At 46.2% G+C, this 27,094-nt stretch overlaps 1 protein-coding gene across 9 annotated transcripts in view; it reads right to left on the bottom strand.

Annotated features, from left to right (window-relative positions):
* Positions 1–27,094, bottom strand: part of nfixa (nuclear factor I/Xa) — a 113,518-nt gene that overhangs the window by 6,770 nt on the left and 79,654 nt on the right. For 4 of the 9 annotated variants that reach the window (XM_031871927.1, XM_031871925.1, XM_031871928.1 and 1 more), the window contains 10 exons: positions 16,568–16,630; positions 16,151–16,225; positions 15,790–15,913; positions 15,266–15,301; positions 14,762–14,889; positions 13,874–13,948; positions 9,437–9,565; positions 5,367–5,536; positions 3,619–3,766; positions 1,271–1,359 (listed from right to left, as the gene is read on the bottom strand). In XM_031871927.1, coding sequence (XP_031727787.1) covers positions 1,271–1,359; positions 3,619–3,766; positions 5,367–5,536; positions 9,437–9,565; positions 13,874–13,948; positions 14,762–14,889; positions 15,266–15,301; positions 15,790–15,913; positions 16,151–16,225; positions 16,568–16,630 — 1,037 coding nt within the window. The remainder of the gene's footprint in view (positions 1–1,270; positions 1,360–3,618; positions 3,767–5,366; positions 5,537–9,436; positions 9,566–13,873; positions 13,949–14,761; positions 14,890–15,265; positions 15,302–15,789; positions 15,914–16,150; positions 16,226–16,567; positions 16,631–27,094) is intronic. The other 5 variants (XM_031871926.1, XM_031871931.1, XM_031871930.1 and 2 more) reach the window with 5 other exon arrangements.

Genomic DNA, 27,094 nt, shown 5'->3' with positions numbered 1-27,094 from the left:
GGGGGGGGGGGGGGGGGGGGGGGGGGGGGGGGGGGGGGGGGAGCAGAGCAGCCGAGCAGAGCAGCCGAGGAGGAATGCAGATTGTTTCCATGTGTGGGGAGGACAGGAGAGCCGAGTTGGCTGCAGGCAGGTGCGGTTAGCCCCTAATGAGAAAAGTTGTGTTGGTGATGGAGGAGGCCCAAGACACTGCAGCCCAGTGGCAGAGCGCAGCCAAAGCCCGAAACCACAATGTAGCTCACTACTGGCCTCACACGCTGCACTAATACACACTGTGGGGCCGAGCAGAGATAAATCAACGCCGCTGGAGCTGAAACTAACTGGCACTGCTTGCATTCACTGTGGGAAAACTACTGTGGTACAGACACTGTAAACCAATACTGAAACTAAAGGCCTTGAGGATGCAGGAGGAGAATGCAGGCGGGCGAGTTTGCAAACAATTGATGGGCAAAATCTTGTCTATGACACATATTTGATTCCCCATGTCCATTATAATATTCCTCTGCAGTTGTTATATTATTAAGACTATTGTATGTATGTAGATATATATATATATATATGGATAGATAGATAGATGGCAGTGTGGAGTAGAGTACAATGTCAACTCAAACAAGCACAACATTGTCAGAAAAGATTTTTTCGCATTAAAAAAGCTATAAGCTATCAAGGTTTATTCTTGACCTTGGAAATAGTTTGACAAAACAATCCCAACTCAAGCTTTTCTTTCTCTTTAGCTTTCGACCATAACACACAGTGTTTGCTCAGTTTTCATGGACATCATACGTGGATCTTTTTGCCTGCAAGCGTGACATCGCCTCTAGCAGCTGCTGAGCTTGCATGTAAACGGATCCATCTCCATTCAAAACTTAGTTAACTCCATCCACCGATGAAGACTGTGCATTGTGGTCGAAAGCTCTGGAAAATGGACTTTTGAGTTAGGATTGGCTTGCCAAAATAAGGGCTTGATTTAGCTTAACGATGCAGGCAACCGACGAATATTCAAACTGTTGATCAACCATGGGCAGAATCACTGAGTGCAGCATGTTGCCAACGCAGAGCCATTGTCTGAGTACTGCCTCTGTATCACGGCCTTCACTCTGAATCACATGCTTGTCTCTGTAAACCTGGAGAATGCTACAGCAATGGAGCGGAGTCACGCTAACAGCGGGTGATGAGTGAGAAACAAAAAAAAGGAAGAAAAGGACACAAAAACAAGGAGGAGGAGGAGGAGGGTGTGAGAATGTTAATTAAATGAGGGAGGTTGGCGGGGTACCTGAGTCTGCTGGGGGATATTCAGAAAGTTGTCCCGTGTTCCGATGCCGACAAACCGGTTGGGAGCTGTGGAGCCTGGCGTGGAGTATGCTATAAACAGAGAGAGACAAGTGTGTACATGCTTTTTACACACTCACATACACACCGAGCTCAAAGTAGAGTTTGATGCTCTCATCATCGTTATCTATATGTTTGAGTATAATCAATCTGCTACGACTACGAATCACTGTCAAATGATCTACGGGGAAACGACAGTGAGGGTCAGGGATACTGATGCCCTATTAGTCACTTGGGTGATTTATTTTCAGTTTGTGGGCTGGTTTGGTTTATTGTTATTATCCTTCACTTAACCGTTTAATCTGTTGTCAACAAGGGGATGTTCAGTCTGTTAGGATTAGCACTAACATGAAGAAGCCATTTCCCCGAATCTGGCTGCGCTGTTAGTCACAGACGCTCCTCAGCAGCCCCTGGCCTCAGTAGTAAGTCTCCGTAATCATAGAAAAACCACTGAGGATTCACTGTGGGCTTAGTAATAGGGAAGAACTGTATTCATCACCAGTGGTAACCAATGCTCCATTTACGTTTAATGGGTTGAGAGGAGCATCTTGCCTACAAAGCGACACCATTCAGTGATGCCACAGGATCAAATTTAGGGCAGTTGTAATCACTTGGACTCCAACGTGGCGGCTGAGTGGAACTTTTGCTGTGCATGACTTAACTGAGGTCGAGGGGGATGGGGATGCGTGGGGGTGACAGTGACAGGGCTGGAAACTGATGCATGAGTGAGGGTGAGAGTGTGCCATATGCATGTGTGTGCTTTTATGAGTGTAATTACGATTATCTTGAGAATCAGAGACAAAATTAGAAAAAAATACAGTGATAACAGTCACTGGAATGAGAAGAGAGACGGAGAGGGCGATATTTATTTATATAGATGTTCATATAAATAAATAATAACGTGATAATCTGAGAGAGTTGGAAGGGGAGGAAAGGTTGATAGGACAGGAAGAGGAGAAAAAAAGTCAAAACAAAAGGAGGAGAACGTGCCCCCGGTTGCTCCGTCCACTGCCCCCTTCTTGGTGTGCCTCTCCCGTGGCCCGACTCTCGCACTGCACCTGTCTGGGTGGATCCAACCAAAGCCTCACCGCTCCCCGCTGACACTCCTCTCTCCCCGCTCCCCCAGAATCGCACTAATTAGACAGGTTTGATTCCATTTTATCATTCACGTTTAGAGAGATTGGGTCGTTCTTGTTACACTGTGATTTCCATGTTTTTTGTTGTTCTCAATTTTTAATTGTTGTGAGATTTGTGTGAAAGTGGCGAGGGGATCGGGTGGGTAAAGTGGGGCATGATGTTTTTTTCTTGTTTTTTTTTGGAGTCCACGCCAACTGCCCTAATTTTGTTCCCTTAAAAAAGAAAAAAGAGAGAAATAAAGGGGGGGGAAAAAGAAACAAAGAAAGGAGGATATGAGAATATATCAAATAAAGAAAAGAGGAAGGCAAAAAAAAAGAAATGAGAGAAGGGGGTAGATTGTATTGCCGCTGACACAGACAGACATGCAAAGTCTGCGTTGATCAAAGGCTTGCGGCTACAGAGGCAACGTGCACAGGGCCCTGCTCTGCTCTGCTCCCCCCAAACTACAAAACACATCAAAAAGAAGGGAGGGAGACTACACTGCCTCTTGTGGTGCTTGCAGGAAACCGAACACCAGAGAGAGAGAGAGAGAGAGAGAGAGAGAGAGAGAGAGAAAAAGAGGGAATAAAAAAGATTTTTTTTAAGGAGAGAGAAGGTGGATGGAGGAAAGTAGCTGAGGAGGTTTGCAAAGAGAGAAAAGAAGACTGAACTTCAGAGTGAGAGATGCAGAAGAGCTTGAAAGAGGATCTCTGGTTTGGCAAAGGCGTGGCTTCTGCCTCGACAGAACTGGATCTGGTTAGTACAGTACAGTACAGTACAGTACAGTACAGTACAGTCCATAAGGTGATGGATGATTTAGGAGTGAAGCTCCTGGGGCTGCTGAGTGTTTGACAGCTAGACTATGAAAAACTACAGCAGTCATCGTAGAAGTCCCAGACCTGAGCTCTTTCACTGGCTGCATGACAAGAATACAGAGAAAAGGCCCAATGCTGCTGCACTGCACATCACTACTGGGACTTCTAGGATGGCTACATTTGTTCCAGTCTAACAAGCTCGATGTAGTATTGCTTGGAACGGAGGACAAATTAGCTGCCAGCTAAGAGCTAACCAACCTAGTGGAGGCTAAAATCGGCTCGGACTGAAGTCCGTGGGGAGACTGGGCCAGTAATGGGGGGTTTTGTGGAGGGGAGTAGGAGTGGGGAGGGGGTGACTTACACGGAGATGCGGGTGAGCTGAGTCCGCCGTCAGTGGGCGTGCTGATGATTTTAGAGTCGGGCATGGGGAGGGGCACAGGGCGTGCCACCGGGGGTGGCGGGGGCAGCAGGAAGGAGCCCGGCATTTTGCTCTGGCCACCTCCATTAGGCTGCAGACGGACCATACAGACAGGGTGAGCATGACACACCCCGAGAATATACAGTGCACAGGGAGCCAGACACACACACACACATACACACACATTCTCAATGTAAGACACTCATATATAGACAGATGCCACACAATTATTCTTAAGCACGCTCAGACAAACCGAAACCCACGTGACTGCTCGCACACAGGGACAAGAGAGATCAGCAAACTCACACATTAAAACAAAGAAAAAACGACAAAAATATCAGTCTGGCTGAAAATAGTGAGGTAAATAAGATGTGGAAAAGTGATGAACCTTGTCAACACACGAGGGGAAAAGAAAAATGGAGTTGTCCACAAGGAAAGTTATTATAGTGTGATGTAAGGATTAAAAAAAAGAAGGGGAAATCAGCAATGAGAAAAGGGTGCCTGTGTGTGTGTGCAGTGTATGTGCAATTTCATAAATCATACGGTGTCTTTAGTGTGTGAAGTACTGAGAACAAAGGATAATAGGACATGAAAAGGGCCTGATGTGTGGTGTGTCAAGGCCAAGTTTACAGTAGAGGTTCACAGCACTACCAGCACCCTACATCTTAGTGGACGTGCATCGAAATAATGCTGGCATTTCAATAAACGGCATGTCAGTGGGGTCATCAAGGGGGCCCCTCCCTGCACTGATGTTTCACTGAATTGCCCACAACACCTCAAAAAGCCGCCCCCCCCGTGCTCCAGTTAGCTTCCGCAGTTAGTTTCCTCCTCAGCCACTCACAAGCGTCTGCTACTTCCCCCCGGACACATGGAATGTTCTGATCACTATTCTTCAACTCTCCTCGGCACTTGGACGTATGTCACGGTATGTTAGTTTCAGATAAATTTGATTTGGTTACTTATACTTCCACCATGCGTTGTGCAGAGGAAATTGTTACAGATCGCAGTGGAGACTGGGAAAGAGGTGCCCCGTGAGAGAAGAGCATTGTTAGAGTGAAGGGACATCACTCACAATGGCGACGGGTCAATGAGGGCTTGTTAAATGGCTATTGGAATGCACCACGAGAGTCTTACATGTCTGCTCCAGTTTCCTTCCACGGATACCTAACTCTCCAAACAGTGCTAATCTGTCGGTCTACACACCAGTCTCTGTCAAGTTTGCCAGTATCGCCCAGGCCATACATGACCTGTCCGCCCAAAAAGGGCTTTTCCCTGGTATTTTCAACTTGAACCTATCCGCAGACAAGATCTTCTCCTACCCAACTGTGGGAGTAGGTACCGCATGATACGTCGCTGAACGTATCATGAGTCAAATGTGGTTTGGCTCCCTTAGTTTTCTGCAGATGCTCAAGCACATCTGGTTGCCTCCTCCTGTTGATGGATTTGCCCTAAAAAAAAACATTTTCCTCTTCCTTGGCGAAGTTGCTTCACTTCATAAAGATGTCTGATTCCTAGGTCAAGGGTCACATGACCTTGTTGCACATGCATATCTCACAAAAACAGGATGGAGCGGTCAGTCTGTATACAGTAATGATGCTGATGCTTTCTTGTGTTCTCGTCAACTTTTGCACCGCAGACCATCCCGCTGTCCCCTCCCTCGCCCTCCTTTGCTGAACCCACAGAGCACTTACCTGTGCGCTGGGCTGCCCTGAGCCGTCGGTGCACACGAACTGCACAAACTCCTTAAGCGGGTCCTGGTGGTGATGGTAGCGTATGGTGGGGTGGGTGAAGTACGGGCTGGACTGCTGGATGATGGAGGAGGATGGGAAGTGCAGGGCTGAGGCTGAGGCACGGGGACTCCCTGAGGAGGAGGAGTGAAAAAGGGGATAGGAAACAGTAATGGTAAAGGAGAGGAGGAAGAGTAAGGAGACAAGAGACCAAAAGAGGAAAAAACACAGTGAGGCTCAGGTCATTCTATTGTTTTTTCCTACAAAAGACACAGAACAGATGTTGAGCATACATAACACTCTGCACACTATGATATCAGATTAACATGCACACCTATGACGGAATACAAGACATGCATATGTTTTAACTAAGCACCGACGCAGCTGGCATCAAAGACCAGGTTGCCGCTTCGGCCTATTATTGTCATAACATCCAAAATAGCTGTGACATTCTCTTGTGGTTGACTGACTGAAGCTGTTACTGCTTACAAACGACTGGCATTATCCCTGGCTATTGGGCAACATCTGGTCCTATTTGTTTTATAAATCAGCCCACTAGATTTCTCTGTACCTCTGGTAAGCCTGGCACCAACACACACACACACACACACACACACACACACACACACACACACACACACACACACACTTTCACAGTCCCATACACGCTTCGAGTGTGTTACAGTATTTTCTGCCTTCTGCTCCCTCTCCATTTCTCTCTCAAGTGCGCACACACACACACAGACCGCTGGGGTACGACAGAGCCACACACACTGGGTTTTTCCACTTTTGTTTTATTGCTTGTCGGTGATGTGTAATCAATCAGCAGCATATCCTTGCTGTGCGGTTCTGCCCAGTAGTTTGAAGCTTGAGAGAGAATCTCCCCTCCGCTCCCAACCGACCACAAAACGCCTCCCAGAGACATTAGTCAGCCAGCCAGCTTACCACACACACACACACACACACACACACACACACACACACACACACACTAGGCTCCACTGTCTGTCTTGTCTGCTGAGATTCTATGGCTTTGGCAATTTGGCACACCAAACCAAAAGAGGCAAGCTGCTAGGTGAGGGGGAGCCTGGCGAACAAGCATCTGTGATTATGTCTGTCACCTAACATCTCTTGTGTACGCTGTACTCACAAAGTGTCTGAGTGCCGGTTTGTTCAAACTTTCGGTGTTTTGGTGTTTGGAATCCTCTGCCTCTCTGTCTGTATCTTAGTTTGTATTTTTTGCAGCCTGCCCGTCTGTCCGTCTGAATGCGCTGCTATGTCTGTCTTTGCACGTAAACTGGTGCGTGTGTGTGAGTGTGTGTAGTCGCGGTCACAATGGCGGACTCTCCAGACTAGTATAATCAGACAACAGTCAATCTGGCAGCTCTCCACGTCAGTCCGGAGCCAAAAACAGGACATAAACCATCCAGCCCTTACTCCTGAACACCCACACTCACTAGACCTACACAACAGCAGCAAACAGCTCGGGTCCATCCAAGGCAAGCCCTGATTGCTAACTGCTCCCCCCCCCCCTCTGTCTACCCCCATTTCTCTTTTCATCGCTCTCCGCTTCCCTCCCTCCCATCATCCTCCAGTCTCTTTATAGAACCAAGGCCTCCGAGGGACATTCCATTTGGACGGCAGCCATTTTAGCACAGTGAGTCCTCCAAGAGAGTGTCAATGTACACACACATGCGTATCTGTGTGTGCGTGCACAAATGCACCCATACACTGTCTCATTACAGCCTCTCTGTTACATGAAAACCCCTCAGCCAACAGTGTGCGTGCACTGTTTGGAGAGTGTGAGAAGTTAGTTGGGGAACAAAGAAACCTGAGCCGGTCCCTCACACCTCTTCAGCTCGCGCACACAAAACAAGAGGAGAACATTTTAGAAATCAATTTAAGTGCAATATTCAATCTGGTGTTTTGGGATTCTCCAGAGGGCACAGGACTGCTCCGTGCAGATGAACGACAAGGCTTAACGGTGCGAGATCCGGCCGGGACTATATTTTATAAATATACTGTGGGGAGCTCCGCAAGTTAAATTCAATATGTTTCAACACGGAGGGCAATGAGTCCAAATGACCTTTACATGGTAGGTCTGATTTGGCTGTGGACCAAACCATCCCTCTGAGAGACAAATGGAATGAGAGGGAGAGATAGAGAGGGGAGGACATATTCATTCCTTTGAAAAGTGAGACCTGCCTCGAGGGACTTTTTGGCAAACTTGAGATCCTGGAGACTTTGGGAATTCTCTGACTGGAGATGGAGAAACCGGTTATCCTGTAGGACCGAAGAGCTCTTATGAGGACAAATTACCCTTAAAGCCTCTCATGAAACAAGACCTTGGAAACACTGCAAGAACTCTATCCACTGCTGTACTGTGGGTTCAGTCTCCTTTTCCAAATCTGTATTTGCTAAACTCTCTCAGGAGTATCCGACCAAACATCTTTTGAAGAACAAAAGAAAAACGGCAATGGTGCCTCTGAATGTAAAGACCCATCCACACACATACAAAAAGAGGCACTGGGAAGAACCCGACTGATCGACTGGTTGTTTGATGTCTTCTTCTTACGTATATAATAAAGAGTGGAGGTAGCTGTTTCCAAGGTTTTTGATCTCACTAGTGCAATGCCCGTTCAGAACAGACTTAATGTTTGGCTCCCGGCATTGCCGCTGACAGCCAGGCAGCAACATGCCAATGCTGAAATAACCTAAACTAACATTCTTTCAAATAGCCAGCAGGGGGCGTGGGGGGCATGGCCACCTTGTGATTGACATGTTGCTACCATGGCACAGTGTGTGAAAGTTAATTGTAGCATTTCTGGTCGCCTAAAGATGTCCTATTCAGCATTTGGTTGTACTTAGCTCCACTCTCTCGTGTCACTTCTGGTTGCAAGATGGCGACGGCAAAAGAACAAAATGGCGACGGTGAAGATGCCAAACTTCAGGCCTCAATTTCGCAGTCAACTAAATAATGGTCGACAGACAGATGGGGGGGGGGGGCATGATTGTTTGTTGCACGTGGCCGTTTGGAAAGCGAGCCCCTTCAGAGGGGGGCCGATCGCTTGGCTCCGGGTACTGGACGTGCTGCAGGGAAGTGGCGGAGAGCTTGGCTGTAACGTTTGTATATCCAGCATCCAGCAGCAAGAGTGAACTGCAGTCAATGAGCCCCGCTGCAAACCAAATGCTCAAGTCGGCAGAGCCCTGGAGCTCTGCTCGACTGCTACACAGAGCGCTGTTCGCCAATTCATTCAAAGTGTATTAATATTGAACGTGTCCAAATTGCACCAAATTCGACAAGGCACTCAACGGGGTCCCAAGCAAAACGCCCACCAACGTGTCAAGTAGATCCAATGAACGGTTCTCCAGATATGCGAGGGACACACGGACAGACAGACAGACAGAGATTCCTTGCTTTATAGTTAAATGTCACTCTACATACAAGTGTTTTGTCTTCTTACAACATAAATTAAACTATATTGTGTGCTTATAGCTCCATTTGGTAAATTAACACAGCCAGTCAAGTTCATTACATGAGAATAAACAGCTTTGTCAGTTAAAATGCAAGAACTGAACAAGAACATTACAATGGATGCATGAAGCAGTAAGTTGTGAGGCAAATCCGTCACAAAGGCATGGATGCAGCGATGGTACCATGCAATGACAATATTAAAACACAAAGGCACAAAGATAATGGTAAAACAACAATGGATGGATGGAGAGAGGCTGAAAGAGAGAGAGAGAAATTTATGCCAAGCCATGATGATAGCAGTAACACTGAACAGGTGAAACTCTGTACTTCTCAGCAGTTGCAACTGTAGGATCTTAAAGTTTTATCTTGCTTTCTCAGCAAGTATGTTTAGGACTTTTAATTTCAGGCAAGCGATTGTTCAATTTCTTTGTTTTCCAGAGGAGTTTGGGGTGTAAATATGGCAATCTAGTATCACGTTTGACACTCCCTTTCCTTCTCTCTCTTTCTCAGATTATAAAAGGGGGGATCGGGGTTGTTGGGTTCATGGCAGGGCTCTCACCTGGTCTCACTCCTGCCAGCACAGGCAGCGGGTGGTGTGTGAACGCCATGCGGGGGGACCTCGTCTGGGAAGTCAGGGCGTTGAAATCAAACTTCCCCGGCTTCTTAAGTGAACCAGGCGAGGACAGTCCTGGCAACAACAAAAAAATGGGATCAACAAAAAAAGTGGGAGGGGGGGGGGGGGAAGAGGGAGGAAAAGAGAGAGGTGGTTTTAATCAACAAATTGTTGCTTCTTTTATTGGCTTCACTAAAAAAATATATATCAATTTGACTTTTTGTTGAAGGGGACTTTAACAATCATGATTTTCTGATTAGATTGTTTATTTTCCTCATTGGTTGATGGCAGTGCATCAATCCCTGTCCTTTTAGCTGTTGGCCATTCACTGTTATTAGTTTCAATGACTCAATCAGAGGACTCTAGGCTGTCGTAAGTCATTCAGAGATATACTGTAGGACTCCCAACTCCCAGCATTATAGTCGTATAATAAGGGCTGAGCCATATTTCAAATCCTAACTGCATGTCTTCAAAAGAAAAATGGGAGAAATATCAAAAGCCAATCTGAATCTGGTCTTTGTTTTTGGAGCCAAAGCACATCTGTCGCTATAAAAACCTCTTTGTGCCACTGTATGTTTTTTTCTGTCTCATCTCTGTCTCTCTGTTTCTCTCTCTCTGTCAGGTGCCAACTGCAGGCTTTCTCTGTGCATGAGCATGGCCACCGTACAGCCACAGTCAGCGAGTTTTGGTCTGGCTTCAGTGCAGCTCACAGGCTGGCTGCACGAGAAGAAGGCTTCATTCAGAAATAGCACACACTGTACAGTATGGACACGGCAGCTGCTGAGTGCGAAAGACAAGCAGACGGACAGAGAGAGGAGACAGAGGGAGAGAGAGGCGAGAAGGACGTGGGAGACATGAAAATATGCAAGGGAGCGAGGGAGCAAAGCAGAACCTGTGAAAAATGCAGCAGCAGTCTTGTTTTTCAATGCGTTGCTCTGACGACATGTATGAAATTGGAATGTCATAAGATGTTAAATATGGTTATTATCTCTCGCTCACACACACTCGCTCACACACTCGCTCACACACTCGATGGCTGAACGCGCTCGAAAGCACAAGCACGTGTCCAATCACAAAAAACAAAGACCCTCACAACACAGCTACATTTAACTGATGAAACAGTACAAAAATATATCTTTTCCATTAAGTTTTCTTCTAATCTTCCTAACAAGTGAGTGATGTGATAATGTTCTCTTTTTAAACTTTTTTTGTCATTTTTTTTTTAGACTTGTTTTGTAGTCTATTTCTGTGGCCCCCTCCGCATCAAACAAGGCATTAAATATGATTCCTCCTCAGTTCTCCAGCTGGAGACGTGTGAAAGTCTATGGGAGTGTGGGGGCGTGTAAAACCTTCCCTCCCTGTGTGAAAGAGTTAAGTCTCAAGCAGGTGGGAGTGAATATGTGTGAACCATTTATGTCTTTTGCAGACATATATTTCTTCTTCTTTTTTTTTTTCTCCCCCCCACTGTAGCGGGAGTCTGGGGGCGTATTGTACTGTCAGTCAGATTCCAAGCATGAAGACAACCCCGATCCCACTTCTGACACCACTAGTTAGCAGTGATTGCTATGACACTGTCACAGTGGTGGGAGAAAACTGGAAATAAGAGCATTCTGCACAAGGAGAGGCACTGGAGGGGAGAGAGCGGAGAAAGACTGAAAGCTGCAAGGAAGTGTAAGAAACCAGAACCTTACAGATTATTCATGGTTTCAGTGAGGGAGTTATGGGCTTTTATTTTGGAAGTATAAAATAATTCTGAAGTATAGAAATCAGAGGCAGGAGACAAAGAGAAGATCAGATGGAGATTGACATCTGTATATATCGGAGGTTTGAGCAATGTGACTAACACAGAGTGAATGTGAATGACAGTATTTCGGTGCTTCAGAGACTGTGCAATGGCCTGATCTGGTTTGTGTGTGCGTGTTTGTGTGTGTGTGCCACAACTGCACTGTTTCCTCTCCTGGCAAGCCTTAGTATTTCACTGGCAACCAATCAAGCGCTCCCAGGATGACCCTTCTGTCTCTTTGCACTAACAGGCCTGCCACCAGATGCGCCTCTGAAGCACACATAGACGCACACACACACACACACACACACACACACACAGAGTTGGAAAAGACAGGAGATAGTGGTTTAAACAAGTGAGGGAAAGTCAGGGAATTCTCCTCTCCCCGGTGATTTAAACCACATTTGCACATCCAGCCGTATCCCTCTACGGGCCTGTAACATTTAATTCAAAGCACCAAGAAAAGGCCCCCACCACCACCACCCCGAGTCTCTGGTGTCTCAGGAAAATTTCACAATCATTTGGAACTAATATGAAATCCTGGTTGTTTCGTTTGCCTCCGCTAACCTCCCCCACCCCTCTTCCAGCCCCTGTGGAGCAGATGTCTCGAGCATCCTCACGGATCCCAAGGCTACACACACACGGAAACACCATCTGGGACCATGCTTCAGCTGTGTGCGTGTGTGTGTGTGTGAGTGGGCCGTGAGATATGTGTGCAAAAATCTATCATGTGTATTTCCGAAAGTAACCGCTTTCGCGTGATTCCTATGTATGGATACATCTTCATACATCAGTGTGTGTGTGTGTTGCTGGATGTGTGTGTGTTGTTGGTAATGGAGGGAGTCAGGGGGAGTAGACGGTGCTGTGGACAGACGGCGAGGCACACCTGTGTGTGAGTGTGTTGTCTGATTTTTTTATTTTTTGTTAGAAGCCCCTTGGTTTGTTTGTATGTGCGCTTGTGTGTGTGTGTGTGTGTTTGTGCTTGCTTGTTTACATACCCCCCGCCTGGACGGGAATACCCACATGAGCTTTGCCTGTGGCAGGTGGGATAATTTGGAAAAAATCGGATACACACCGTACCAAAATCACACACTCTCTACTCGCTCCGTTCCTCCATCTCTCCTGCCTGCTTTGGTTTCTCTCGGGCGTGGACCATGTTTTGCGCTAGCTGCTGTTAAAAAAAAAAAATCCAAACCCACACGAAATTAAAAAAGAGAAATGGCTGATAATTACAAAAGCTTTTCGCTTCCTAATTTTTCACTTGGATTTTGTAAATTAATTGGGTAAAGGGTCCAGATTTGCACGCTATTCCACACCTCTATTTGCCAAACTCATTAGGAGGTGTACGCGTCTGTGTGTGGTGCACTTTGGAGAGTAAGGGGGTGGTGCGCATACACAGCGAGGAAAAAGAGAGAGAGTGGGAGACGGAGGAAAAAAAAAAAAAAAAGATGAGGCTCTGGTGCGCTAAGGCGTGCAGCAGCCTCTGTTGTGGCTCTGATGAGCAGCCTCTTAATTACATTTACAGCTAAGTGGAGCGGGAGCAGGAGAGCAGCCGCTGAGGCTCGAGTGCGAGTAGACTGGGGCAAAACCTAACCAGGGCTTTTGGCTCCTCTAGTTCACATCCTGATAACCCTTCTCTCTCATTAGCTATCACCATTCCAGTCCGCCAAAGTCGTCCTCTCTTCCCGCTCTCACCTCCCACTTGCCTGCTTTCTGCTTCTCTCTCCTCCTTCTCTCCTCTGATATGTTTTCTCTACCTCCCAGCTCCCCCCCCCCCCTGCCCCCCCTAGGGTCCCTCCTGCTGTACACGTTTTCAATTAGACAGCAGGGAGACGGGGATGGAGGGTTGAAGGGAGCGCTAGGGAGCAGGAGGAAGGGTTTTACACCTCTGATCCACAGACGGTAAGCGTCTTAATGAGGGATTTGAAGCAAGGGAGGGATGGAACGACAGAGGGATGGAGGCAAGGCAGGCACCTGAACACCTGCAGGGGAGGGCACCACGATAAGCAGGTGCTTCTATGTGCGAACGTCTGCACGCGGGGGGTTAGAAGAGTGTGAGTAGCTGTGTGTGCATGTGTGTGTGTGGGGGGTCTGTAGGTACGCGAGTGAATCGCTGTGCATGTGCAGAACGGGCACAGCGTGTGAATATGCCTGTTGGTGTCGTCAGCGTTGGTCTGGTGACATCTGTCAATGAAAGCTGGGTGGAGAGAGAGCCAGGGATCTTAGGTGAGCTAAGTGTAGCCTCATGTTTCACGCAGAAAGTAGAGCCTGAACAGGATCATCCCTGACTGTACGTCACAGGAAATGACATTTTAGATCAGCAGCAATGAAATCAATCTGATTACAACTAAACATACTATGACACAAATATAGTGTAGTCCCATTTTGTGGGACCACTGTCCTTAACACAGACATCATACAACCAATATATAAACATAAACACACACACAGTATACGTATATCATATACATATGCACATTCATTGTATATATATATATATATAGTATATATACACATACATACAGAGAGGAATGACAGAGCTACATAAAGGCTGATAAATAGCAAACATGTCAAGTGAGTGTAATCAATGTTGTTCTAACCATGGTAAGGAAACTGCACGCCATCGTTTTCATGTTTTATCTTCCTCTCCTGCACACTCGCCAAATGGTGCTGCACTGAAAGTGGAGAAGGGTATTGTTAACAATGAGATAGGGAGAAAGAGAATAAAAGAATGAGACAGAGGTAAGAGTGAATGCATTTGTGTACGATGGAGGCAGTGGATGACTGATAATTGACAGGTAAACTGGATGTGGGATTATGGCTTTAGGCTGAGGATGAGTAAATGTGAATTTGGGAGTGAGGAAGTGAACAAGAGAGGGTTTTTATTTCTCTTGGAGTTATTGGGTTGTTTGGGGGGGGGTGGATTACTGAGGAGGTAGAATAAAGATGGTAATGTCCATAAAGCTGAATCACAGAGGTATAGTGGTTATGGCCAAAACAATGGAAACTCAAACACAAAGCCTTAATACAGGCTGCTGTAAGCTGGTGTGTCATCCTTGATTCATCTCGGCATTTATATTCCCGACGTCTGGATCTATTTGGCGGCTAGCATTTAGCACCATTTATCCATGATGAATTCAATTTTCTGAGGTTATAGTAATAGTGTTCAAAAATGGTGACCAAGAAAAAAAGGCCAAGACTATAATTTAAAACATGTTGATGCTTTAAAAACCCATTTACTGAACATTGAAGGTCTTTGGTGTAGAAGGGTCAGACTGAGGTAGAGGAAGGCGGGTGGTGTTTTTTTTTTTGAGGGATGTGTTAATCACCAGAGGGAAGGCAGGTGATTGAGGTAGGAAGTGTGGAGAAGAGACAAAGTCAGATGGAAGCATCAGTTTGGACTTTGGTGGTGGTGTGAAAATGTTTCATGACGCTTGCGTAGTAGGTGACAGGTGTAGGGCTGGATAAAGGGGGGGTGTGTGGGGTACCTGCATCCATGTCGTTGGGCCACGCACTGGACTGGGAGGAGCTGGCAGCGGGCGAGCGTCCCGGGTAGAAAACATCATCTGTGGGGCTCTCCAGCTCACTGTCGTCTAATGACTTCCTCTTGGTTGAGCTGAGGCCGTGGGGGAAGGATGAGGTGGGAGGCAGAAAGAGGGGGGGGGGAGAGCAGGCATGATTTTCTTTTAAATATGTAATGGCAGGGAATGTATGGATCAAGGATCAAATACCTTGCAGAACTGATAACTTAAAAGCAATCATACAAACAAGCACTTTAACGTTTCAAGAGGCTTTACATCTTAGTGGAAACGATAGAACTATCGTAAAGAGCAGAACAGACACAGCACGAGAAAACTCTGAATGAAGAAGGAGGAAACAATAAGAAAAGTTAGGAAGCAGAGACAGCCACACAGGAAGACTCTCTCTCTTTCTGTGTGTGTGTGTGTTTTTCTGTGCGTGTGTCTCATTAGTTTGTTGGTGTTCATAACTACCTCCGTGGAAGGTTTGCGTACAACTCCACGTCAGACCTAAAGTGACAGCAGACGACAGAGGTAAGAAGAGAGAAAGAGACAAGTTAAGAAAAAGACACAAATGAAGAAATAGAGCATCACACATTCATAAAGAGGAGAGCAGCTATCAGGGAGACACACACACACACACATATGAAGAGGTTCAGGACAGATTCCAAGACTGGGAATGGACTGTGGCACTAGATGCCATTCATAGCGAGAAAGCTCAATGAAACGGGGCACTTTACTCGCCAGTAAAGTCATCCTTGCGGTACGAAGCGATATACGGTTGGCAGATATTACTGTGATTTCACACTTCCCTCCAGTCTGCCCTTGGCTTCACAGCGAAGCACATACCAAGGTAGCACTGCTACTGCCACATGGTCTCTAGACTCGACTAATGGCGGACAGCTGGACTTGTATAATGGTCACTGGTGTTTCCACCGAGCAGCATGCATCTCCTAACGCCCGTACACTACTACGAAATCAGAGTCTGGGCAGTGTACCTGGTGGAAGGAGGGGAGGTGAGGGAGCGTCGCCCCAGAGCCACCTGGTTGATGTTGTAGTAGCTGGGACTGCTGTCCAGGTCAGCCAATGAGAAGTTAGGACCTGACGCCGTGGCTACGGGTGCTGACAGGGAGAGGAATAAAAGAAAGAGGGGCAGGGAGAAAAATGAGTTAAGATATGTATATACAGAGGAAAATAATCATCCATACAATTACATTGTGCCTACATACACTTAGGATGCATACACTGGATTGTGCAGTATCAAAATGGTGCAGTATCAAAATGGTTCCTGTTTTGTTTCTGTTTGTTGCCGTTTTTATTCCCAATCAGAAAACAAATACGATAATTTTTACTACTTACTCTGCGACACTCTGACAAGCTCTGCCACGTTCCACACCCCTGAGGTGACGAAGCAGTCCTGGAAACTCAGGTGCCCTGTGCAGAAGAGCATGTGATCAGGACTTACATACAGGCACAAAAAAGATTTGGAGAAAAATATAATATACTGTATCAGAAATTCAATGGAATTGTGTTTCAAAGAAAGAAAAAAAAAAGAAAAGAAAAAATTGGAAGAAACCCTGAAAATCACATCCCTTTGAGAGGGCGACCATCTGCAACTATGTTTGTGGATCAACATCTGTGTGAGTGTGTTTGCTAATTGGATCCATAATTGGAATATGTTAAGACTGATAAGCATGATGGAATCAATTCTGGTATGCTGATTTGACAGTGTTTGGACATGGATCTGTAAGTGTGTGTGTGTGTGTGTGCACCTACCATTGGGCGGTGGTTTGATGTCTGTGTCCCCCTGTTGGCTGGAGCTGTCTGATTGTCCGGATTCTGCACAGAAACAGGGACAGGGAGGGGACAGAAGAGAAAGAGCCAAATGGTTAGGATCCGGTTTGTATGCTACAAAAATAAAATGAAAAAAAAAATAATGAAAAACATACTGGTAAGTGTACAATGTCTCTGTGAATCATATCTGTGTATATGTGTCCATGCTGCCAAGACTGTGATATTTGAGGTGTGAGAGGAAATAAGAGGGACTTGCAGTATGTGCTGGAGTATGATATACATCTTGTGAGTGTGCGCGTGTGTGAATTCACGCATTTTTGTGTGACAGTCTTGTATCTAAGAATGTTCTCTCCCGTCTCCCTTTTTCCCCTCCTGACTTAAGGTGCAATGATTTACAGTGTGCTGCCACTTAGTATCTAACCACGCAATCATATCCCTCGCCCTAATCCTATTTAATACCTTCTTTCTGGTAGGGATTTCGTCTGCGTAAACAGAGCACCTTGCACACACACACACACACACACACACACACACACACACACATACACACACACACATACATGAACACACACCCACACAACCTTCTCTTTCAAGCTGTTTCTTTAATTTTTGTTTCTGCCTACATGTTGTAATCCTTGCATGGACACACACAAAAGCACACACACACACAAACGCACACACACAGACCCTGGGTGAAGGCTGACCACGCCAGTCCTGGCTGGGAGTCTGAGGCAAAACTCTTCCTCTTGGGATCCAATGACAATAGAGCCACACAAACACATGCGCACACACACACACGCATCTGCACAAACACACACACACACACACACACACACACACACACACACACACACACACCTGTTATGACTGGTCGACGAAAGCACTCACATGTGCAGACACAAATACGCCAAGTTTTGGCAACATAAGGCCACAATTAGACCTGGAGGAACTGCAGGCGGAAATAGGAGGGTGCGAGAGGAGGTTTTTGTAACACGAGTGCTGAGAAAAGTCGGTCTACAGACGGTGTGTTCTTGTCCGGGATGTGGAAAAAGAAGATGTCAAAACATGTGTACTCATGTATGTTTATGAATATACAACACAGGCTGGGCAGCTGCATGTGCTTCCTCTGTATTTGTGACCGCGTGACACGAGTTGGTGAGAAAGACTGCGCTTCACTTCCAGGCCCGGTGTGGGGGCCCTAATGCTACCCGCCAGCCACTCAGGCCTTGCTAGGCTGTGGCTAGCTAGCAAGCTAGCTAAAGGAGGTGTTTATCTGCAGGCTGTAGGTGATAACAGAGCACACAGACTCCTGCCAGCAGCACTTGCCTTGCAGCCACACTAAGCCACAGATTACTGAGCAGAAACAATAACAGACCTGTCTCGCTGCCTACGAAGCACTGCTTATCCACAGAGAGAGGGGCGAGACGGACGAGAGCGAGAATGGAAGAAAGAAAGAACACAGAAAAAGGAACGAGGGCTTCTCTTTTCCCCCTCTCTTCTCATGCAGAATCTCCCGCTCCTCTGCGTCTCTCTCACTGGCTGGGTGTAATCCTGGCAGCCATCTTAGAGCTTGGCAGCCATCTTAGCATTGGCGGTAGCGCCACATTCCAGCTAACTGACGGCACTCACTCCAAACATACGAGGCTGCGCCCCCAACGCGCACGCACCCAGACACTTTCAAACACAGACACACACACACACACACACACACACTCCTACGTGGACAAACACTGAGGTACACACTCAAGAGTAAACATATATGATGGCCAATGAAAGCTGTTGAGAAAAACAACCTGACTTCACTGGACCTTTTGCCGTCATGTAGTATTTCACCACAGGGCTCTACAATATTGTAAACAGCCTATTTCTCACACCATACATGCACTGGGTAGACACACAGCCACCTTACTGTATGCGCAGTATGCTGGAGAGATATCTGAGTCCAACGGCTAAGTTTGCAGGGTACGCTTTGCTGCCACAAGACTTCAACGGGAACGTACGATCACAGATGGAGGCTCAAGGTACAAATGTCACATAACAGAAGAAGAAGAAGTCACTTCTTAGCAACGCCTGCTTCTATTAGGTTTTTATTACTCTACTGTCATATCTACTGACTATGTTTCAAGGCTTTCGCAAAGGCAGGTTTGGTAATATTGTTGCAGAAATTCTCTTTGCATCCTGACAGCAATCAACGTGTCAAATCTCTGACAAAAAGAAAGAAAGACATAAGGTATCTGTGTCTGTTGCAGCACTGTAATAAGCCCGTCCAATCAGGCTCGAAGGGACGGGCTGTCAGTGTTGCCGACAACTTTCTTGCTAGATTGAGCAACGTTTGGCGCTAGTGCTGCTAGCTACTATCATTGGAGGAGAGTTGGCAACACTGGGCTGGGTATTTCCTAAAATCTAGGGTACTCTTGCTAGTTTCTCAGGATTACCAACCCTGCCTTTAATGTTCTTCACTTATGAAATGTGGATTTTGTTTGTCTGATTGTATCTACCTGCTGACAGAACCAATGCCATCTGGCTTCAGCATTTTTGTATATCTACATTCATGCTACGCAATCAGTTGATTGTTTTTAACAATACCAATGGCATCAAGATGAAACAATCTAAGTGTGGTGCACGATGCTCAGTTATGTTTAGATTTAATGTGAAGATGAATGAAAATGTAAGTTTTAATTAGTGCTGAGTCTGTTCCTGGTACCTGCTAAATGTTACAAAGACCCATAAAGTTTATCTCGACAGCTAAAAGAACAAGTTCAGACCTTCTTACCATAACAGATTAACACCATGAACAACTTGCTATCTTTATTTAAGGACTACATTTCCAAGATGTCCCCTACTTTGGAATCATATACTGTGTATCTTACTAAGTAACAGAGGACAGTTGTTTTTCAGTGTGGACATATCACATTTAGGAAAAACCCTGCACTTGGAAATCCTGCCCACACTGTTCTCTTAAATGGCGCACCGGTGGCCTGTCATGACCCCAAAATGTTCTGCTATTGCAGAGGTGTGAGAGACCAATGAGTGAAAACTGAGGCTCATGGTAGATAAGAGACTGTCAGGGTGAACATGTGCAGTGGCAGTGACACTGATAGCTGTCCTCAACATCACCCCGAGGCCTCGAGAGGCCAAACCGCATCGGCTCTCAGAGTACGGACGACGGGAGGATACAAGTTGGTTTACAGCGCGACGACTACTTTTTCATTCCTTGCTAGAAACCAGAGCTTTCAACAGTTCTAGTCTTCTGAGCTCGGGCTGCTTAGTCAACTAACACTGCACTTACAATGCAGCACTACATCAGTCACTGGAAATCAGTGTCACTGTGGAGTCCAACAGTGCATCATATAGCTGGGTAGACAAGTGAAGAGGACAGGGAGAAGGTGGCAAGACAGAGGAGGTCTGGTTGCTGGTTATCACCGCTTTGCCAGCTGCTGCCTACAACAGCAGCCCCCCCCCCCCACACTCCCTCCCCAGCCTCCTAACCACACATCCAGCCTCTTATCTTCCCACCGCAGCCCCCCAAAGCCCTCCCTTTAGCAACCCCAATCATAGTCCTGCAGTCCCCTCTGGATGCCCCTCCACCTCCACCGCCAGCAAGCCCATCTCTAACCTCAAACCTTTCACACCAGTGTATTAAAACAAAAATACACACAGATTAACAGTGTCCAGTGTTTGACCCGATGATGTACAAATAGAAACAAGAAGCACATGTAAGGCTGTGCTTCATTTTTGATAACCAACTGTTTGGCAAACGTGATTAAACACTGGAACCATCACATTTGAGGTTTTCCTCTAAAAAAGTGGTTTGTGCTTTGGGCCTTTCGGGTCTCCGCATCAGTCATCTACACCTGTTTCACCTGGTTTTACACTAAGCCCCAGTCCCACCCGCACTGGATTGGCAAGATCGACTCTACGTGGTTCAGTAAATGAGTCGATCTTGATGAAACAGTTTGGGGCAATGGGGTGCCACAGGCATGAGCAGAAACATGGCTTTCCCCACCAACTTGGTTAAAAATACATTTTTCAAGTCAGACGTTAAGATTTAAACACAATTCTATAACTTAGATTTTTGCTTCGTGCTCAATTCCTCACTTGCACTCACCAATGTGAAATTGGCGTGAAACACCTTTCAAGTGAGAGTAAGTAAGGTGCACATTTTCAGCAATTGATATGAATAAAAACATTTGAAAAGTCATGCTTCTACTAAATCTTGCTCTGTATTGCGGAGCCAATATAAACGAGCGGCTGGTGGAGACGGCGAGATCCAGTTCCAGTAAGATGAAAAGACTGGGATCAATTTGGTAGCAGTTGGCAGACCAAACCTGCGCTGATATTCAACCAAAATTTGACAAGTAGCAAGAAATATGAGCAAATGTTTGCTCACATGTTAGCCCTTTAGCACATGGCAAGTTGATACGTCGAGGCTTGCCAGGTGGTGAGTTTTCTGGGAGTTTGCTCTCTAACTGTAGTGATTCTTTGTGGCTGCAGCTTCGTGGCGGCTGCTGTCATTGGTTGCTGATTACAGAGTTTCCCTGCAGGCTCCGGGGCAAATCTCACGACCCTCACCGCAATCAACATAACCCCAGTCATCACGGCCTTGACACTGTACCTCCCACTGTGGGTGCTCTCACCCTCTCACGATCCCATACCATCCCTCTGACATCCGGCGCGCATTTCTGTGGCGTGCCTCTGCATTAATTCAATCTGGACTGCATTCTCATCCTTTTTTTCTTGGTTTTATGGTTGACATTCTTATCCGGTCTTCTATAAGCATCTCCATCCCTATTCTCAACCAACACGACGAATCATTCTCAAGCCCCACCCCCTCTTCTATTCATTCTCTTCACTACTCTACTCTGTTCCCCTTAATTACCTGCTGTACTGTTGATCTCCAGGTTCAGAAAACAAAACAAAAAAAAACTGTTACCCTGTCTATCAAACCACCCAACCAACCAAGCCACCATCCATCCACCAGTTGTGGATTAGGTTTTGGCTCAGTGAGCTGTTAAGATTGTGCTGTTGACCGACTGGTGACAGGGGTCAGACAGATTTTTCCAGTCTGTCACTCCTCGTGGCGAGCAGACGGAGCGAAGCATTGAACTTAAAAAAACCCAAAAAAAAAACCCAACAACCCCAGATTAAAACACATTCAAACATGCACCCTACGGTAACAGACAAAACCAAAAATGCAACAAATTGCTTTTTTCCCGAAGTGCGGAATGTACGAGCTGAATGCTGATTACAAACATGGGATGAAAACCAAAGTAAAAGTCAAGGTCAAAAAATGTAAAAGTGTGGCCTGCAGTGGCGCACCACTGTTTGACAGATGCATAAACAGTGCTGGTCATTCGTGAGCGACTGTGCAGTACAAACACGCATGCTCCTGACATCAATGTACAAAACCAACAAGTGAGCTGATGTACTCTGTGGCCCCATCAAACCAGCGTGTGTCCATATGTGCAGCTACATGCATGCATGTGCACAGACTGTCGGTTCACAGAGATTTCCCTCCTTGTTGGAACAAATGTCAACTCGACCACCCCCCCCCCCCTCTCCTCTGCTCTCTTCTCCTCCCCAAAACACAGGATAACGCGGTACAGCCTCCCAATTGGGTTTCGCTTAAGAGGTTTATCGGTATGTTGCTAAACATTCTGACCTTTTTTTAATCCTTAATGCGCTTAAAATGTTCCAAACCCTCCTAATCCCCCCGGCTATCCCACACAGATGTTCACTCAGCTCTTTTATTGGATGTTATTTTATTATTTTTTATTTATATATATTTTTTTCCGTTTTATACTTTAATTATTTAAGTCTGTGTCATATGAGGGTATATTTCTGTTTTAGTGTTCACAACTCTTTATCGTGGCTACTGTGTGTGTGTGCGTGCGCGCACAGTAATTCTGCCAATGTGACCTTTACAAATGAAAGCATAAACTTATAAGTTACTTAGTGAAACTTGAAATCTTATAAGAGAAGGAAAAATAAATAAAAAGTGAAATTCGGTATTGCATGTGTGTATAGGAACGTGTGTATTACTGTTTGCATAGTATCTAATCTATGTATGCACAAACGTTTGTACGTATGGATGTACAAATGAATGTATGTCAGTATGTATGTATGCTCGTGTGTATTTGTGTTTGCTTCCCTGTATCACTGTCCCAGGCAGGCTGTGTGGCGAGGTGGCAGAGTAGGGCTCTATATGTGTGTGCGTGTGTGTGTGTGTGTGGAGCAGGTGTGCCTGGCCGCCCTGCGCAGCTTGCTGCCCATCTGTGCTCCCGTCTGTGTGCCGCCTGCGCCCACGCTCTGCCAACAGCACCACACCACGGCGAGAGAGACCCAGGAGAGAGGGATGCTGAGAGACGAAGGGGAGGGATGGGAAGAAAAGCGAGAGATGGAGGGGAGGAGGAGGAGAGGATGGGAGCGAGTGGGAGAGGATGGAGGGAGGAGGGAGAGGGGGATTACAAGGCTGGGAGCATGGAGGATGGGAACAGGAGCAAAAGAAAGTGTGAGAGAGGGGAAAGGAGGGGGTTGTGGGTCGAGATAGCATGCATGAACTCGCAGGGAATGGGCGGAGGGGGTGATAGTGAGAGGGTGGGGTGCCGAGTGGAGGGTATGTGGCTGGCTGGATGCCCATGCCTCCCCCCCCTCCTTATTTATCCCGTTCACTCCTCCCCGTTGTTCTTCCCTCTCTCCATTCATCCTCGTGTCCTCACCCCACCATCACCTCTTGGCTCCTTTAATGTAGATTACTGTGGACCTGTGTGACACAGCGACACAGCATAATGCATCTCCATCACTGGGTTGAGACCCAACCGTGGGTTACACAGGGCCTCCTAAAACTGGGTCCCTAACTGTTTCTCCAGACATGTTTTATCCAAAGTTATTGGCTTGGTGAAGTCGCCAGGGTATTCCCAAGCTGCTACAATATAAGCTAGGCTAATTATGACGTTGTAGGCCCAGAGGTAGAATCCCCAAAACGGGGCAGATTATATTAAATTAGCCTACCCAATGGCCTATAAAAATCAATTTTGGGAAATTCCAAGAGTGAGCGCATGAAAACCCAAGGTATACCAATTACAAAGACTTTAAGGGCTTTGTTACTGTACAGTATGTGGTAAAAAAAATAAAAGTCAAATAAAAGCAATTCAGAATTTTGTTGAAAGGCTTAAAAGTAAACAGATATATTCTGCATAATCAAGGGTGAACTCATTCACTTGTGGCATTTAAAGTAAGCCAACGCTGACTCAGACTGGTGTAAAATGACTTCCCGTGAGAGTTAGGAACCTAAGTACAGGATGTGTGAATCCACTGTTGTGTGTGTGTGTGCATGAATCAGGCCTGGTTTCACAAGTGTGAGTAAAAGTCTCGTTAGCTGTATGTTGGATTTGTCACTGGGTTCTCCTAACTTAGGCTTGTATGTCCCAATGACATCAACATCGGTAAAGATTTGATAAGTCAACTCCCATCATTAGATCAAGTTCATTTTATTCGTTTTCCTTTAAAGGGTGCTCCCATAAAACAGTTTAACATACTTTCATTCATGTTGCCCTCCTCTGCCACTTTACTGCATTGAGCTGAAAATGAGTCATGGACTTAGTATCCGCACTCGTGCCATGGCTTGTTTCCTTAAATCAGAGCATGTGAAACAATGCCTTGCCAGTATTTAAGAGCTCGTCAGCTCGTTCTTGGTTACGCATATTGAAAGATGAAGCTGTGGAGATTGAAATGGCATCAGAAGAAGTATTCTTGTCCTGACAGAGGGGGAAAGTTTGACGTGTGGAATAACGACAGTGTGTTAAGTGTAGTAATGTGACGAATATTGAAGCTGCAAAAAATCTGCCGAATTATCAAAAAAAGACAGAGGCATGACACCGTAACAACTTGTGCGGCTCTTGTGCCATGATAAAAGTCTGGGTTTTAATGAAGTTTGGGCTCATGGATAGATGCAGTGGTGAAGGAGTTAAAACCGAACTAATGTCAGTTCAAACACTCTTGGTTGAAGCATATCCATGTAATATATAATCCACTTCTTTAAGGTGCAATATACGGTTCAGAGCATTAGTATAGCAGCAAACAACTACTTGCTATGTAAAGATATGGTGTAGTAATGCCTACCTGAGCAGAGAATGAATTCACTCTCCTCTGCGTGTCTTGTTCATTTAAGTGTATCCTAAGACAGAGAGTCAAATCAAAGCAAACCTGGAACTCATTCAGAAGCTCTATGGAAAACTAAACAAGAGCCTCCATTATATTTGTTGTAATTTCCTTTTCCTGTTAGCATCGCCATTTGATTACTATGATCATTGCTATGCAATGCCGTAACAGAGGCCTCCAACAGAACTCTGATTCATAATTAATATGGATAGTCGAGTGTAAATGGGATTCTGTGCTTTGGAGTCGTGCTGACAAGACTTGCTTTTGGACAGCCGCTCAAAAGTCCTGAAGGACCGCTAGGGCTCAAGGAGCGAAAATCCTACTTCAACAGACAAGAAGACACACAGCCTCGCACACACACACACACACACACACAAAAACAAAAAAACACACACTTGTACAAATGTACTCCTCCAGCTGACACGTGTCAGGGAGAGAAAGCACACAAGGCTCTGATATGAAGTGTGGCCGACTTAGTTGATTCAATTTGAATATATAAACCTCTTTAACGCGTGGAGAATTTGCTTTAAAAAGTAACACTTACACGGAATCACGAGGATGTGTTAAAAAGAACATGTCAGTGCATGTGTACATGCGCTGCAGTTTGTGTTCAGCATGCGAGTTTGAGCATTTTGCGTTTAAGCTGCTTCATTAGCAGAAGCTTGAGCGTACTGCATGTGTGTGTGTGTGTGTCTGAGGCTGGGGGCCCCCAGCACAGTTCACGACCCAGCCTAACAGAGTGTGAACGTCCCCCCCGCTGAGCTGATACTGATATAACTGTCCTGTAAGCGGTGTTGACACCAGCATTATTACCCTGTCACCCTCCATCTCCACTCAGCTTAAAGGCATCAACCAGCGCAGGGGCCCGAGCGTGTTAAGGACCGGTGTCTCTGCGTAGCCCACATAAATACAGCTGCACAAAGGCCGGAAAGGGAAAGAGAAGGGGAACAGGAGGAAACCTGTTCCCCTTCACATGATACAAACATCAGAGAGGCGGACACATGGAATGGGTGGCTGCAGTACGAGGTTATCGCCACCGGGTGGCATTTTCCTGGCACATTGAGAGCATGGTGAAATGCAAATAAAGCAACAAGGCCCTGGGCCAGGCTTCTCAGCTAGCTCAGACTTCACTCTCTAGACTGTGCGGGAGAAGCAGGCCAGAAACGGAGAGAAAAGGGAGACAAAGAGATGAATAGGGAGAGAGAGAGAGAGAGAGAGAGAGAGAGAGAGAGAGAGAGAGAGAGATGTGACATGAATAAAATCAAAGTGAAATATGGAGCCGTGAATATTATTGAGATGTGAGTAGGAGCTTATCCCTGCTGCATTTTGCCCTCAGATAGCAAAGATCCAACACGGAGCGTGCACACTATCGCCTTGAAATGAAAGTGTCTCGAATCAAAAAGCCTGACACTTTCCAACCGAAGCTGAGCGCTGTTAAGACAAAGAGGCAGCTCGAGAGTGGCAAAGCTACCAGAAAGGTTGCAGAAGAGATAGAAAGATGTGTGAGCTGGGGGGGAGGTAGATTTGCAAGAGAAAAAGAGCTCGGTCAGAAAATGAAAACAAAAGGACATGGCAGTGTTTGCGGCAGAAGAGGAGAGCAATAAAAGAAGGGGAAAACTTTGCAGGAAGGAAGCAGGGAGAAAAGAAACTACAAGGGAGACTGGGAGGACGCACGGGGGTCAGCAGAGTACGAAAATAAGTCGTGTAAAACGCTGCACAGTGTTGATTTACTTCAGAGGACTGGAGTGAAGTGAGCAGTTGAGCGCAGCTTTGCAAAAAGAGAAAGCCGAAAACGTCGCGGAGAAAGTGCAGTGCAGTGCAGAGCTGAATATAGAGCTCGGGGAGCGAGGGAAGGCCTGTGTTGAGACTTGGATTTCTCCTCCCTCGGTTCCCTCTTCCTGCTGGCCCAGATACACACTGTGGGTCTTTGTGCTGAGGCTGTTACACACGCTTCCTGTCTGGCCAGCAGAGGGGTACTTTAAGGTAAGCCTCTCCCGTGTTCTATCGCTGGAACTGTCTTTGTCTCTCTTCCTGTGTCACACTCCATGTGTCTCTTTATCTGTATTTATCGACCTGCTTACAACACATCATTCATTTCAGTTTTTTGTTTTTTTTAAATGAATGACGTGTTGACCACCTGCTTTTTTTTTTCTTCTTTTCCTCACGTTTATCTCCCAAGCTATTTGCATTTCTTTTCAAGTCACATAAAAGAAAGTGAATTACACTAATAGAAGGCTGGTGCACTTGCACAGCCAAGGACACGTCGATAAGAGTGAGAAAACATCCTCAACACAGAGACACACATGCACACACACACACACACACACACACACACACACACAAAGTGAT

This window comes from Anarrhichthys ocellatus, unplaced genomic scaffold (assembly GCF_004355925.1).
Source record: "Anarrhichthys ocellatus isolate YVR2014 unplaced genomic scaffold, GSC_Weel_1.0 scaffold61, whole genome shotgun sequence".
Classification (NCBI taxonomy): domain Eukaryota; kingdom Metazoa; phylum Chordata; class Actinopteri; order Perciformes; family Anarhichadidae; genus Anarrhichthys; species Anarrhichthys ocellatus.
The sequence above is the reverse complement of the archived record's forward strand: the minus strand, read 5'-3'. Positions and strand labels throughout refer to the sequence as shown.